This window comes from Microtus pennsylvanicus, chromosome 12, assembly GCF_037038515.1.
Source record: "Microtus pennsylvanicus isolate mMicPen1 chromosome 12, mMicPen1.hap1, whole genome shotgun sequence".
NCBI lineage: Eukaryota > Metazoa > Chordata > Mammalia > Rodentia > Cricetidae > Microtus > Microtus pennsylvanicus.
In genome coordinates this window covers 90,950,993-90,968,168 of record NC_134590.1, presented here as the reverse complement: position 1 = coordinate 90,968,168, position 17,176 = coordinate 90,950,993, and the positions used below count along the sequence as shown (strand labels likewise).

At 41.7% G+C, this 17,176-nt stretch overlaps 1 protein-coding gene across 2 annotated transcripts in view; it reads left to right on the top strand.

The window, feature by feature from the left end:
- The window catches only part of Adgre1 (adhesion G protein-coupled receptor E1), a 98,956-nt gene extending 88,048 nt beyond the window's left edge, over positions 1 to 10,908 (top strand). For both annotated transcript variants that reach the window (XM_075942540.1, XM_075942538.1), the window contains exons 18-22: positions 142 to 208; positions 3,168 to 3,259; positions 6,383 to 6,551; positions 8,529 to 8,633; positions 10,505 to 10,908. In XM_075942540.1, coding sequence (XP_075798655.1) covers positions 142 to 208; positions 3,168 to 3,259; positions 6,383 to 6,551; positions 8,529 to 8,633; positions 10,505 to 10,510 — 439 coding nt within the window. In that variant the 3' untranslated portion in view covers positions 10,511 to 10,908. The remainder of the gene's footprint in view (positions 1 to 141; positions 209 to 3,167; positions 3,260 to 6,382; positions 6,552 to 8,528; positions 8,634 to 10,504) is intronic.
- Positions 10,909 to 17,176: the final 6,268 nt, after the last annotated feature.

Sequence of the window (17,176 nt, the reverse complement as noted above, 5' to 3'; positions counted from 1 at the left end):
GGGCTCATTTGACACTGGTATGCTCCACCCCACCAGCAGTGCTTCCAAATGCATCTCGCCATGCAGTGTTCTGCAGAATGCACAACTGCCAGGGCAGTGTGATGAGACAAATGCTCATGCCTCCTGTGTTTTCCTCTACAGCTGTTGGCTGAATAGAGAGACTGGGTTCATCTGGAGTTTCCTGGGGCCAGTCTGCATGATCATCATGGTAAGGAAAAAATGTGTTCAAGTGCATTTGGTGACCAAGGAAAGGCAAAGTTAGGAAGTGTCATCACACGGCAAAGTCTACTACTCTCAAAACTCATATGATTCTTGGTTCTTGAGATTTCACCCAGGTGGCTGTGATTTCTCTGTCTGTCACTTTTCAATCATGCTCAGGTACAGAAACATCTAGAAGGAACAACAGCCCTTCTTGTTCATGCTTTGTGTTTTAGGGGAGAAATAGATCCATCAGTCTCTTCTAGGTCTAGATGCTGAATGGAAGACAAGGTAAAAAGAATTTAACTACACTTAGGATATACAAGCAGGAAGATATCTGTCAGTCTGATGTTAGCCTGGTCTACATAAGAAATTAAGTTTTAGACCAGCTAGGGCTACATTGCAAAATAGAAAGACACTGCACTCAAAAGAAAAATAAGGAAGAAAAGGAACGAAGTGAAGAACAATGGTCATGATTAGAAAAACTGAGATGAGAAATTTTGAGAAAAAAGCAGAAACCTAATGATATCTGAAGATGTTGAGTACTGTTTTGGTTCCATTACTGTTGCTGAAGTAAAATGCAGGCAAAAGCTTATCAAGGAAAAAAGGGTTTATGTCAGTCTTCAGGTCTATCCTGGCTGGATTTATGACAATTTGACACATGCTGAGAGTCACCTAAAAGGAGGGAGCCTCCATTGAGAAAATGCCTCCATACGATCCAGCTGTAGGATATTTTCTTAATTAGTGATTGATAGGGAAGGCCCACCCCATCGTGGGTAGGGTCTTTCCTGGGCTGATGGTCCTGAGTTCTATAAAAAAGGCTGAGCAAGATGGGGGAGCAAGCCAGTAAGCAGCACCCCCATGACCTCTGCGTCAGCTGCTGCTTCCAGCTTGCTGTGTTGTTTGGGTTCCTGCCCTGACTTCTTTCAATGATGAACAGTGATGTGGAAGTATAATTCAAATAAACCCTTTCCTCTGATACTTGCTTCCTGGTCATGACGTTTCCTTGCAGCAATAGGAACTTTAAGACAAAGCCATAGTCCATCATTGCAGGAAGTCAGGGTGGGAATGCAAGGAGGCACTTGAAATAGAAGCCTGAGAAGCATTGCCATTTGCTGGTCCAGGCGTGGACTCCTGCTTAGCTTGCTTTCTCAAACATGCCAGGACCATCTGCTGTTAGAATGGTACCTCCCACCCTGGCATGGGCTCCAACAGAAGATAGCAATCAAGACAGTGCCCCACAGACATAGCCACAGGCCAGTCTGACCCAGGCAGCTCCTCAGTTGACACTCTCTCCTGTGGTGACTGTAGACTGTCACACTGGCTGTCAAAGTCAAATGTGGCAAACATTATCTCTTGCTACTTTCCTTCTCTCAAGCCTCTACTTCTTATGAAGTTGTGTTTCTGCTCTCACCCCAGGTTCTTTTTTCCTTGTGTCATTGGTATCTTATTCTAGATCACAGAAAGACTATCTATGATTCTGGATTGGCAGAATTAATGTAGAAAAATGGCTGGGTTTTATTATCAAAAGTAATCTACATATTCAGTGAAATTTCCATAAAAATACTTCACATATCTATAAAAACCACCCAAGAATTTACATAGAACTATAAGAGATCAGAAATAACCAAATAAGTCATCAGAAGATGATGACTGGAGTTGTCTCAATACCTGACCTCAAATTATAGTGCAGTTGAGGCTGGAGAGATGGCTGCTCTTCCAGAGGTCCCAGGTTCAATTCCCAGAACCCACATGGCAGCTCACATCTGTCTGTAACTCCATTTTCAGAGCTCTGACACCCTCACATTGACATTCACGCAGGTAAAATAATAATGAACATGAAACAAAACTAAATCAAATTATATTGCAGACCCACAGCGACAAAGGCAGCCAGATACTGCCAAACAACAGATCACATATACACACACACACACACACAAACAGGTATGTTTGCATATATGTATATTACAACTAACAAAAAAGGTCATGAATTTGAAAGTGAGCAAGAAGGGACTGAAGGGAGGAAAGGGAAGGAGAAAATGATTATAATTATAGTCAAATACCCCCCCAATATACCATTACCAAAGAAACTTAAGGGAGAAATGACATATTTGGCTCACAGTTCCAAGTTACAGACAATCATTGTGAAAAATCAAAACCACAGGAAGTCAAACAACTAATCACATCACACCCACAGTCAAGAGCAATGAGCAATGAGCTCATGCATACTGTGCTCAGTTCAGTTTCTCCACTCTCATATATACACAAGCCTCTGCCTAAAGAATGGTGCCACCCACAGTGGCCGAGTCTTCCCTCTAGTCAAGATACTTCCCATATGTATACTTAGAGACCACCCTTAGACAGTCTCTTACAGGTGTTCCTGGAGGCTTGCCTTCTCCTAGGTGTTGACAATTAATACCAACCATCAAACCACTTTGAAGAGGCTGAGGAAATACCTTTGAAGAGAATCAACCAAGTCTCTTGTGTCATAATCTATAACATCAACCTTGGCTTCAATTCTAATTTAATAGATGGTGGAAATGAAAAAACAACAACAACATGGGAACAGCAAAGACAATTTGTTGCAAGGTTGTTTCATTGTAATACAGGAGGTGCATATAACTGTGACAGTGTGGACTCAGGAGCAGGGAGGGACCAGTTTCACTGCATAAGAAGTGTGTTTTGGATGCTGTAGCATGGGGAAGCAGCAGGTCTACTAAGTACAAGTGGGGTGTCTCATGTGGTCAGTCGGGAGTAATGATGGCTTTCTGATGCTCATCCTAAACTGGAAGCAGAGGCATCAGTTGGGAAGTCATCAGTAACTGATTCAGTCCTGCTCATTTGGATCTGACAAATCCAGGATCGAAGTCTGGCATCCTGGATGGGTTACTGGAGGCCAGATTTCTATGTCAGATTGGTTATGATCAGTCTACGTGTCTGGTCTACCTACCCTCTGCTTGACCTTGCAGATCAACTCTGTTCTCCTCACCTGGACCCTGTGGGTGCTGAGGCAGAAGCTCTGCAGCGTCAGCTCAGAAGTCTCAAAACTCAAGGACACCAGGTGCAGCCTCTTTCTGACTTTTGCCCCTTTGTCTTCCTTCTTCTGACAGAGCCTCACCAGCCACTTTTCTGTATATATCGTGCGCCTATGCAGGTACATGCATGCTATGACATACATGTAGGGGTCAGAGGACACCTTGGTATTTTTTCCATCTTGTTTGAGATAGAGTTGCTTGTAGTTCATCACTTTATATGCTGGGACATCTGGCTCAATCCTCATGTCTGTTCCTCCCTTCTCAACACAGGGGCATGGGGATTACAGAGTACACATTTTGCACTTGACTCTGTGGGTCCTCAGGATTTGAACTGAGGTCCTCACATTTGTGCACCAAGCAGCAATTTACCCATTGAGCCACCTGCTGGACTGTGACCACCTTTTGTATATTCATGGTATTCAAGTGATGGGGCTTGTACAAAATAGCAGAGTCCAGGTGTCAAACTGCCTATTCCATTGATGCCATTTATGATTTGTGTGACATTACATTGGTTACATGACCTTCACAAAGCTCAGTTTCTTCATCTGTAGGGAAAGTATAGTAATATGTTTTTCTTTAGGTAGGTAATAAGCATCGCCACAATTGCTGGGAACACCAAACCTTCTATAGATTGTCAACACATTCAGTGTGAGCACATGCACATGAAAACATGGACATACATGCACAATGCATGCACATAAAACATGGATATATATGCATAATGCACACACACATACATGCTCATACAGATACACATGAAAATATGGGCATTGTATTAGGGCTGTGTAGAAACACCATGACAACAGTAACTCTTATAAAGGAAAACATTTGAGGTGGCGTGTTGAGAGGTTTCTGTCCCACCTGTTCCTTCAGCTGTTTAGTTCCAAAGAAACACACACAAAAGTCTACATTAATAATAAACTGGTTGTCCTATTAGCTCAAGCTTCTTACTAACTAACTAACTCTTACATCTTAAATTAATCCATAATTTTGTCTGTGTTAGCCATGTGGTTTGGTACCTTTATGTCAGTGAGACATTCTCATCTTGCTTCCTCTGCATTTAGGTGATGACTGCAGACCCAGCCTTTCCTCTTCCCAGAATTCTCCTGCCAATACTTCCTGCCTGGCACCTGTCCAATCAGCATTTTACTAAACCAGTACAAGTGACAAAACTTTATAGAATACAAGACCATTGTCCCACAGTAGCGGTGGCTTTCAGTTTCGGAGGTTTAGTTTATTATCATCATGGTGGGGAACATGGCAGTGTGCAGGCGGACATGGCACTGGAGATGGAGCTACTACATATTAATCCCACAGGCAACAGGAAGTAGACTGTGACACTGGAAGTAGCTTGAGCATAGGAGAACTGAAAGCCCACCCCCACATTGATACACTTCCTCCAACAAGGCTATATCTACTCCAACAAATTCACACCTCCCAATACTGCCACAACCATTGTGGGCTATTTTCTTTCAAACCAACACAGATATGCACACACATGTACACCTACATGGATGTACACAAACATGCACACACATTCTTACACACATGAACTCATAGATGCATACATACAAATGCACACATAAACACAGACAAACATGGACATATCCACAAATATAAATGTGGATACATGCACATATACATACAAATAATACAAACATGCACAACACACTCCCACACCCAAGTATACATATACATGCATGCACAACATGCACACACTCTCATGAGCACACATGTAAAAACCCATACACTCAAATGTAAATACACAATGCACATTCACACATGCATTTTCAGCCACACAAAGCACATATATGCATATAAAATGCACATCTACCCACATACATGCACACGTGAACATACACATGCATACATGCATTCACATACACATGTACACATACCACACATATGCATACACAGAGATACACACACACCACACAGAAATGTGAGAAAACACTAATATTTTTAAATGTCTGTCTATTTTGAGGCAGATTCTCCCATAGGACAAGCAGGTCTGAAATCCATGATTCTTGGGTGCTAGGGTTACAGGAAGTCATATGGTCTGGCCTGGAATCTTTTTCTCTGGCTAGGGAGACAGTGTGAGCCCCTGAGTCATGTGGAAAATGTGAGGTACGGGGAAGGTGAGTGTCTCACAAATGTTTAAGAATTAGTGAATGAAGCAATCATTCCGATTGGTCCTGAGCCTGGAGCATGCTCAGCACAGCAGGTGGCCACTCACTCTCCTTCTCTTTTCCTTCACACTGTTGTCACCATCGTATTATCTTACAAAACAGCTTCGACTTTACATGTTCTCTGTCTCTCTCTTCTCCCATCTGTCTCTCCTAATCTAGTCTTGATATCTAAATAAATTCACTTAATAAATGGCATTTGCCTAGATTTTTATTTATTATAAAGTTCATAGGATTTGCCCACACTTGTCAGCTATCAGTGCCTCATGCCCCTTTATGGCAGCATTGAATGGCCATGCCTCATTTTCTTTATTCTACATTTATCTGTTTTATTCTACAGTATGGCCATTAGCCATAAATACCATGTCTGATATACCTTATATTTACCTATAATTATTATATTCATTTATATATTGAGGAATATTTGGCTATTGTCTTCCTTAGGAGGGGAAAAAGAGAATATACTTCTCATATACAGTGTTTCTTTTATTATATGTGTACATTTCATTTTTAAGATAATAAAAGGATTTGGAAGAACATAGTAGTGATGGTCGCATGATGAGTGACTATACTTAAGTCACAGAATCACAGTTTATGTTCTCAAAATGGTGAATTTTGTCTGAATAGAAGAAGGAACTCTTTGTATTTTGTAACCATGGGTTTACCTTTCATATAATGATGTCTAAGGGTCTGGACAATGGGCTCTTATAGCCATTCACTGCTAAACTAAAATCTACTCAATACATACACCCACAATTTTTGAATCTATGTGTATCTTTGGACAATAGCATTTTAGTTGCCCATAGGACTTGATTTATTTATCCTGTGTCATCAAATTTCACTCTGTCTGCATCCCCAGCATGGTGCTGAGCCAGCTGATGTCATCCTCAGACGGTGCTAGGTGTTTCCATGGAGACCATACCAGCTTTCAGGACAATTTCTTCTGTTCACATTACCTTCCAGGTTGCTTACCTTCAAGGCCGTTGCCCAGATCTTCATCTTGGGCTGTTCCTGGGTGCTGGGCATTTTCCAGATTGACTGGATGGCAAGCACCATGGCGTACCTGTTCACCATTATCAACAGCCTGCAGGGGGCCTTCATCTTCCTCATTCATTGTCTGCTCAACCGCCAGGTATGGGGCTGTCTACTTCCACCTTCCTCTCTGCATAGAACCATCCACTTCCTAGGTCTGAAGCAGACCCACTTTCTTATCTAGAATTCTGTGTTGTGTATGCATGTGTATTGTATGCATTTGTGTATATGTGTATGTAATTGTGTGTTGTACATGTGTATTCGTACATGTGCTCTTGTTTTCCTGGAGACTAGAGACTGACATTTGGTGTCTTTCTCCATCATTTCCCCCTCACCTCTAGTACTTTATTTAAATTGATATGCACATGTGTGTGACCTTCTCTTGGAGAAGTTTGACCAAAAGAAAGCCAAACGGTGACTTCTCCGCTTCCCTGCGTGTGCTTCCTGTCTGTCTTCAGTCTGTGGTCTGTGGTCTGTCTGACCTACTTGTGCTATATGTTGGATCTGTCCGTATTGCCTGCGTGTGGTGTCTATCTGTTGTGCCTCTGTCTAACAAAGGGACAAAGGGATCACTCTGTGTTTACTGGAAAGCACAAAAAACAGCATAGAAAAGGTCAAGGAATTACTTATAGAAGTCTTTCATGGAGTTTTACAAGGGGAGTAATTACTTTACTGACCACAGCTGACCTAGGAGAGCACTCAGAACTGCAGATCTTATCAACCTGTATCTGTGTGTTTTTTCCCCACATTTAGGGGATATTTGTTTTTCTTCAGATTATGTTCAACCTGTTTGCTGTTCTCAGCAAATGATCACCACAACACACACACAACTCAACACACCACACACACACACACACACACTATTCTAGGCTCAGGAAAGGGGAGAACACATAATTAATGATTAAAGCTATGTCTTTGGCTTAGACTTTACAAACTGATAACATGGGCAATCCAAGGCTCAGTAAGGTTAGCCACATTGTCCTCTTAAAGACAGGGTAGAATTAGGCAAGCTTGGCAATGGTAGGAGAGAAGGTTGAGCACACAGTCTTAGATGATTTCAAGGTAGATTATTAACCTAGTTGTAAGGCTTGGGAAAAGTTCAAGGTCTCCTAAGGCAGAGGGTATTTACAGAAGAATCTGTCATCGTAGCTATGCACATGAGTGTAGTGCCTGCAGCAGCCAGAAGGGGCACTGGATCACCTAGAGATGGAGTTGTGGATGTTTGTGAGCCTCCTGTCATAGGTGTTTACAACCAAACTCGGGCCTTCTGCAAGAACAAGGCACACTCTTAACCACCGAGTCTCTTCTCTCTAGCTCTTCTAGCTTGTCCTTTGAGACAAGATCTCTTGCTGAACCTGGAGCATCAGTTGAGCTAGATTGTCAGTCAAAGTCCAGCAAGCATCCTTCTGTCTCTGCCTCCTGATTGCTGAAGTGTGAAACCATCTTCATTCCCCTCTGAATTTTCTCTATTTTTGACAATTTTATACAAGCATACAATAAACTGGGTTCATATCCACTCCAATTCTTCCCCCAGATTCCTACATATTCTTTTGAACATGTTACTCAACCAACTTCATGTTTCACGACTTGAAAAACCCTACGAGGTCTAGTTAGTGTTTTCCATATATGCATGGTGTGGGGACACCCATTGGAGCATATCCCCAGAGAAGGAAAATTTTCTCTGTCTCAGAAATGATCAACTGGCAATCATTTCTCAGTAAAGGGAGGGGCCTGGAGGTCTTTTTCCCAATCCATGTTATGATGTGGCCGGCTTGATCTTGTGGAGGCACTGGCAGCTGCTGTGGGTCCATGAGTGTGATAGCCTTGTCGTTTCTGGAAGACAGCATTCACAGCACCCCTCCTCCAGCTCTTACATTCTTTTTACCTTATTTTCCATGTTGTTCCCTGTCCTTGGTGTGTGAGGTGATGCAATGTCCTGTTTAGGGCTGAGCACCATACTCAGCTTTTTTATGTCGGTGTTGGAGATCCAAACCCAAGATCTCATGTTGTGCAGCAAACTTACTGACTGGCCCAATCCCAGCCTTATTTACCTTGCTTTGTTATGTCTCCCTGTTAGGTACGGGATGAATATAGGAAAGTCATCACCAGGAAGACTGAATCCAGCTCCCATTCCCAGACTTCAGGGATCTTACTGACATCTATGCAACCCATTTCCAAGATGGTGAGGGAATGACTATGTGTTTCCCACTGATATTGACTAGAAGGGGCACAGTTGCTCAGCAAACTCAACAGTGTCAGTACTGCTGACTGCTACGTGTGCTCAGGCACAACTGTTGGATGGGGATATTAGAGCAGGCTGCCTAGGTTTACACCCACCTCTATGACTTATTAACTGTGCAAACTAAACAAGGTGAGATCTATAGGTGAAAAGACAACATACATGTTAAGGATTTCATCCTAGCCAATGACCTATGAGGCTATCAAGGAGATGTTCTTACTGGTTCAAAAGGATGTAATAATTTGCATTCTCAGGTTTTGTGGCCAGCCTTGCTGAAAGGTAACAGATAGGTGGATTAGTCACGGAAGGTGTCTCGGCTACTTTTTTCTTGTTGCTGGAACAAAATACGTGACGGAAGGAGCTCAAGGAAGGGAGTGTTTATTCTGTCACAGTTCAAGGGTACAGTACATTATAGAAAAGAAATCATAGTAGCAGGAGCATGTGGCAACTGGTCACATGGTATCCAAGTTAGGAAGTTGAGAAGTGAACTGTGGTGTTCGGCCCACTTTCTCTTGTTTCTCCTCAAGCCCATAGAATGGTTCTACCACATGTAGAGTGGACCTTCCAGTCTCAGTTAATGCAAACTGGATGGTTATTCTCAGGGACAGACAGAGATTTGTCTCCTAAGTGATTCTAGAATCTGTCAAGTTGACAGTCAACGTTAACCATCACAGATGGTATGCACACAGTGGGGTTTTATTCTGCCACCCAAAGGAAATGGGGTAATTTTCCTGAAACATGGTTAGATAGGGTATCATTCTGTTAAGTGAAATAATCCAGAAAAAGAAGTACAAATAATCACACGCTATCTGTCATACATGGAATTCATGTTATTAAGTGACACAAAATTAAAACTATAACCATTTGGGAGGAATCGATAATCAATGGGAGTAGAGACTGTGAATACAGAGAACAGGCACATTGTGATCAAAGTACAGGATATGCGTGAATAAAACCATGGCAGAGAAACACATTGTTTTGTTCAATACACTAATAAGGACAGAGCGAATACACGCTTACCCATATATGTACACACACACTCTATTTGCTGTATTAAGTGGATTTTGTATCATTTTTTACCTTCACTTCACACTGTGACTTCTCTATTCACCTAGTGCATATTGAGTGCTATGCCATCCGGGTCTGTCATAGCTTCATTTTCTGTGGCTGTGACAGAAGACCTTGAAGAAAGCAATTCAGTGGAGAAAGAGTTCATTTTATCTCACTTCTAGATAATAGTTCATCTTTAGGGACGTCATGGCAGTAGGCTCGTGAAATAGGTCACATTATATCCACAGTCAGGAGCAGAGAGCCAGGAACTAAAGCATGTATGCAAGTGTTTAGCATACTCTGTCCACCCTTACAGTTTAGAGACACCTTTCCATGGGTCAGTACCACTGATGGTAGGTGGCGATTTCAGTTAATATAGTCAAGGTATCCATAAGCCAACCTGATCTGAAAATACCACACTGTGCCTCTCTTTCCAGGTGACTCCAGATTGCTTCAAGCTGACAGATAAAATTAGCCATGACAACTTTCCTATTCCTTGGTAGTGTACCACTGATAAATTGCCTATGTTCTAGTAAATCACCAATCCACCATCCTAAAGATACTCACACAAATAATTAGTTAAACTCAAGGAATCACAAAGAAGGAAAAGCATGAACAAAATTTCAATGTTTATGCTTGTAGTCTGTTTCTATTGATCTCTGTGTACATGTGAGACTGATGCCCCTGCAGACAAGACATTAAGGATAATTTTTGGGTCAGCATGTTTGATTGATGAAGAGGTAATTCACTTTTGTGTTTTTCAGGGTTAACATCATTTCTTGCCTTTAAATATACAATGGAGCGACATTCTAAGAAGCTTTCAGGAGCCTATTTTTAATCACTCTCTGGCATATGGAAATTCAATATCTCACAAGTGGAGGAACTTTCTTGTTCACTCAAAGCATGGTTGGATGGGACCAAATGACAAGGGTTTCATGCAACAAGGAGAAACATGAGTTACTGCCCCAAATTAGTTTCCTTTGTGCTCTACAGCTGTGAAGCTCCACATGTTTTGAAAAGAGCACGTCCCACTTCAGTGGCACAAGTGCTGCCATTTTCCTGTCTCCTATGTCCTTTGTTGTGGGGCTTCAGGCATTTTCATCTAACATCTGTCATGTATTGGACATAGAGTAGCTCTCAATAAATGATTTGTTGTCTTTCTGAGAAATTTACCTGTTATTTTCTCTTTGTCAGTTTCATAGATATATGCATTGATCATGTCCACCCTAATCCTCCAACTTCTCTGGGCAAACCCAATGTGTTTCCTCTTACCTGCACATCCTATTTCTTGTAACACAGTGAGTCCAGCTAGTGCTTCTGCCTGCTGGGATGTGGATGGTCATGTTGATATTGTGGCTGATCATGTGCATTAAGCACAGCTGTTGTGAATTCTTAAGTACATTAGCCATGCCCTGCCCAGAAGACACTGGTTCACATCTCTTTTTCCCATCCTCCACCACAAGCATTCTTTCTATCTCTTCTCCCATGATGTTCCCTGCCTTATGGGTTTCATATAATTCCCTTACTCAGGGTCAAGCATTCAATAGTCATTTCTCTCAGAATTTGGACAAGTTAAGAGTCTCTACGTCTTCCTGATTTAAAAAAAAATGATCAATAAAACCATAATGGAACTATCATCTTTGGTTAAGAGGTTTTTAGAAAAGGTTGCATGTGACAGCTTGCCAATACCATCCTAAATGGGCAAAAATCAAAACATCCTCTTTAAGACACTAGGGGTGTACATTCTTTCCACTCTTCAATATTATGCTTAAAGTCTTAGAGCTCTAAGACAAGGGGAGATAAAGGAAGTTGGGAAAAGATGTCAAGTGCTTGTACATATACACATGACAGGAGTCTGTACACAAGAGACCCTTAAGTCCACCCAAAATCTCTTAAGGCTGATATTCAGCAAAGTAGAAGGACATAAAATCAACACATACAAACGAGCAGCATTCCTACAACCCAGTTACAAACACACTAGACAAAATTTCAGAGGAATATTGAAAAGCAAAACATTTTTTTGAGAAAAGATTTTTAGAAGCACTATGGATGCTAGAGAGTGACAGGCAGCAGCATATTGAGGCTCTAAGGAGAATTCGGGAGATTCTTGATAGGACTCAGGTGAAGGCAGAGGTTCTACAGTGTGTGGCTGAAGACTGACTTGCTGTACCCATAGAATGTGCTTGCAGCCAGGCCACCTCTGGGTCAGCTATGGAGGTTAGAAGACAAGAATATAGAAAATCAACTAATGTTAGTTCTAGGAACCAAATTGCATTGTTTTGGGAATTATCATTGTTCAACAAAAATGAATGAGCTTTACAAAATGGTGAGACTATGACCATTTATAATTCCAGAAACTTTTTCATGACTTGAGCAGAATTCTTCAATAATGTCTGTCAAGTGTTGAAAGTGTGAAAGAAGTGAAAATTCAAATGAGGTTATCAATTTTAAATGAAAACCTATAGAAACCAAATAACCACATGAAGGAAGAGGCCTACTCCTATCCATGCTGTGTTACAGCGCTGAACAGAAAGGTATCCTGTAGTCAGTAGCCAAAGAATGCCAATAGCTCAGAGGGAACTGTATCCTAGCAGCGAGAAGCCAAGGAAAACCTGTAAGCATTATGTCTCTAAAGGGAAATGTATCCTGGCAGTTGGAAGCCAAGGGATACCTACAGCTCTGAAAGGAAAGGTATCCCCACAGAAGTCTTACATCTCTGTTCCAGTGTGGGGGGACTGTCTCCCCAGCAAAGTGTTAAAGTCCTTGTTCCAGGAAAGGTTTCCATAACATCTTGGTTCCTGCATGAGTGGTTTCTCCATCAGGGTTGTCACAGTTCTGTTCTTTGCTCTAGAGAGATGTTTGCTCTAGCAGGGGAGGGTTTCCCAGCCTGATTATCACAGCTCTGCTCAACGATGCTCAGCTTCCTTGGAGTGTAAAATTTCTGCTACATCAAGGGGAAAGTTTTCTCATCCAAAGTGTTACAGTTCTACTCCGCCCTCCTCCACTGTGCTCTGTCTAGAACCTTTACAGCTCTGCTGGGCTCTGGCAAAAGTTGTTACATCTCTGCTCTACCCTGTTTTGGTGAAAGAAAATTGTTACAACAAACCTCACTCAAGAGACTTTTGGGGATGGAAGAATACAGGAGAGTGGTTTCCTCTGCCAGGATAGAAAAAGGCAGCCCCAAACTGAACAGGTAAAAGATTTATATAGAGTTTCTTAGGGGATAAACATTCCAAAGTGAAGATTTTCAGGGTGGGGATGGGTAGGATCTCATTTCTCGAGCTTGGAATGAGTTCAGAGATTGTTTGGATTTCATGCTTTGGGTTTGGTTTCCATGCTTAGGGATTGGTTGGATTTCAATTTCTGAATGGGTTAGGGGCAGGGTGTGTTTTCTTGGCTCTGGTCTCAGGTCTAGGGTGTTCTTTCACCAGCCTCTTTTACTATACATCCCCCCATTTTTTGTTTATAATTAATCAACAAGGGCTTGAAATGGGGTGTCATTATCATTAGACTTCTTCCTGTTGAATGGGGCCATTGAGGTTCTTGGGCAATCCTTATATTTTGTCAGGATGTAACTGGATATTTCAGGTCTCTGTCTCCATTCCTATGGGTTGCGAAACCTGTAATAGAAACTGGTTAAAAGTCTGGTTTATAAATCTTTTGGATCTGATGTTGAAGAAATATAGACAAGAAGTTTATAAGACAGAGTACAATCAGTGGGATTGTTCTTTTATTGTATTGCCTTTTATTTATTTTTTAATTTAATTAGATTGTTTTTAAAAAAGACAAGCTATCCTATTTTCATTTTACATACCAATTTCAGTTCCCATTCTCTCCCCTCCTCCCATTCCCTCCACCTACACTGTGAAAACATCACCCCATCCACTCCTCAGAGTGGGTAAGGAACAATGCTTTGGGGAAGGTCCAAGGCCCTCTCCCTACTCTATCTAGGCTTAGCAAGGAATCCATCCAAAGAGAATGGGTTCCCAAAAAGCCAGTGAATGTAGCAGGGATAAATCCTGGTGCCACTGCCAGTGGCCCCACAGTTTGCCCCAGCCATACAACTATCACCCACATTCAGAGGGTCTACTTGGTCCTATGCTGGCTTCTTCCCTGTCTGGCTGGAATTGGTGAGCTCTCATTAGCTCAGCTGAACTGTTTCAGTGGATGTACCCATCATGGTCTTGACCTCTTTGTTCATATTCTCACATCTCACACTCTTCAGCTGGTCTTTGGGAGCTCAGCCCAGTGCTCCGGTGTGGGTCTCCACCTGTTTCCATCAGTTGTTGGATGAAAGTTCTATGATGACATTTAAGATATTCATCAATCTGACTACAAAGCAAGGCCAGATCGGGCACCCTCTCCTCTATTACTTAGGGTCATAGCTGGGGTCATCTTGTGGATTCCTGGGAATTTCCCTAGTGTCACATTTCTTGTTAGTCCCATAATGGCTCCCTGAATCAAAATATCCCTTTCCTTGCTCTCATCTTTGTCTTTCCTCCTTCTCAACTATCCCATTCCCTCAAGTTCTCCTCCCCGCTTCCATTCTTCCCTCCTCTTTCCCTCCCATTCTCCTTTCTCGCTACACCCCATACTCCCAATTTTGTGAGGTCATCTTACCTATTTCCCCTTTCTAAAGTGGATCTAGTATGTTTTTCTTAGGGCTCACCTTGTTACTTAGCTTCTGTGGGATCATGGACTATAGACTCAATATCCTTTGCTTTACAGTTAGTATCCACTTATGAGTATATACCATGTTCATCTTTCTGAGTCTGTTTTACCTCACTCAGGATGGTTTTTTCTAGTTCCATATATCAAGATGTCGTTACTTTTTACCCTTGAGTAGTAATCCATGGTGTAAATGTACCATATTTTCCTTATCCATTCTTTGGTTGAGGGGCATCTGATATTTTCCAGGTTTTGGAAATAAACAAATAATGCTGCTATGAATATAGTTGAACAAATGTCCTTATATTAAGGTTGAGCATCCTTTGGGTATATGCCCAAGAGTGGTATTGTTGGGTCTTGAGGTATGTTGATTCCCAAATTTCTGATAAACCACCATACTGAATTCCAAAGTGGTTGTACAGGTTTGTGTTTCCACCATCAATGGAGTAGTGTTCCCCTAACTCCACATCCTCTCAAGCATAATCTATCATTAGTGTGTTTGATCTTAGCCATTCTTACAGGTGTAAGATGGTATCTCAGAGTTGTTTTGATTTGCATTTCTTTGATGGCTAAGGATGTTGAACCTTTCCTTAAATGTCTTACAGCCATTTGAGATTCTTCTGAGAATCCTGTGTAGTTCTGTACCCCATTTTTAATTGAATTATTTATCTTACATGTGGTTCCAAGCTTTGAATTTTCAGATGAATGTTGTTAATTTCGAGTGTCTGTAAAACTCAAAGCATGAAATGGATCATAGAGGAGAACAGGCCTGGAGGGAAGTGGGATGGCAGAGGAAATGCACTGTGGAAGGGTAAAGAAACCTTGCAAGTGGAAAGTTTTCATCAGCGATGGGAGAAGTGTGATGGTGGGGAAAGGGTTAACCAAAATTAAGCATGGAGGAAAAAATCCTTTTGGAAAAATACTACATTTGAAGTCCTTTAAAACCATTTGAGGGGCTGGTTAAATAGTTTAGCATGTGAAGGTGTTTGATGCCAGCCATATGCTGTTGAGTTTGATGTTGGGAAACCACATGGTAGAGGTAAGAGTATGATCCAGAAAGTGATGCTCTTGACCTCTACACATGTACCGTGGTTTGACACCAAGCCTAACGAATGGAGTTGCATCCTTGGAAGCCTAAGTAAAACAACCGAATGAAGGAGCCCTGCATGCATGGGTAACGTTTCTCCCAAAGATTAAGTTGACTAAACAAAGGTTCCAATACTGTGAGATAGTTTCCTCTGAGCTGTGAAGTAAGGGGGCTCCTGTCAAACATTACAGGCTGCTACCAATGTCCTCATTTACACACGAGAATTAGATTGGTGGATGATTCTGAACACACTATACACTTGGGATATAGGACATTTAAGGGTCATGTTGCATCTGTGCTAGATAGCTTCCACAGTGCTAGAAGCTTTTATGCAAGCTACTGGATGAGGAAAGTTGGCGATGATTCTACCAATCTGTAGACCCTGCATGTGACAACTTGCCTGGCAAGATATTCTCCGTGTGATAGTGTGTTGACTCTTATAGGAACAATCAACTTTGTGATTTGATTTTAGGTCTACCACGCAGTAGGGAACTCTTGGCTGGTTCTGTAAACCTGGTTCAGAGCCCAATGACTAAGGCCATGGTGATGTAATATGGAAATCTCTCTGATTCTAGAGACTGGAACCTTTGCTGGACATCACAGCCAGAGTTCATAATATGCTTTGAGGTCATTTAAGATATAAGGCTGCTATCTTACTGTGTCCTCAAACTGATTGTTAACCCACTTTTAAGAGAACAATGTAACAATGACCACTACTTTGCTTGGTCTTCCTGCATAGCCACCTTTTACAAACTAAACTAAAGTAATCTTATTTTCTTCTGTGCCCCCTGATCCAGAACAAATGTGTATCATTTGTATAAAACAGCAAACATAGAGGTTGAAAACATTCTTAAATGAATATCCACCAAAACAATTGAACACAGCAGCATTACTGGGCAAACATGGTGTTTGTAATGTTTTTTGTTGTCTGGGTGAGTTGGGATCAGTTGCAGTTATTACCTTCATCCCTTGTAAGACTCCACAAATGATTCTGTAAAGTATCCCACTCCTTCCCCAGGTGATTCTTATGGGGAAATTCAATAAAAGAGTGAGCAACAAAAGGGGCAGACACACACATTTACACACAAGGACAGATGTAGGGACAGACATAGACTCAGACAAGAGAACAAGCACAGGGACAGGCAGACTTCTTCAGAAAGGCACAGATTTAGAGTCATGCAACAGAAAGAAGGGAAGACAGGGAACATGTAGAAAATTCAAATCTGGAAATGAATCCCAGTGGAAGTGCTTTTATTTCTTTCCTTAATGCCACACTGATGAAGTATTGGTGACCCTGAGTTAATCACTGATGTGTTAAATCCACACAACAGGCCCTCTTTTATTGTTTTGTTAAACTTACGTAGAATCAAGCTGCCTTCTACCTACTCTTGCTAACACCTATACATTTAAGCAACTTTTTTAATGTTAATTAATTAATTTATTTATTTATTAAAGATTTCTCTCTCTTCCCCGCCACCGCCTCCCATTTCCCTCCCCCTTCCCCAATCAAGTCCCCCTCCCTCCTCACCCAAAGACAATCAGGGTTCCCTGTCCTGTGGGAAGTCCAAGGCCCACCCACCTCCATCCAGGTCTAGTAAGGTGAGCATCGAGCAACTGTGATCCCTAATGAGAGACGTTTCTTTAGTCAATGGGCTCTGGTGAATGCATAGACTCACACCTG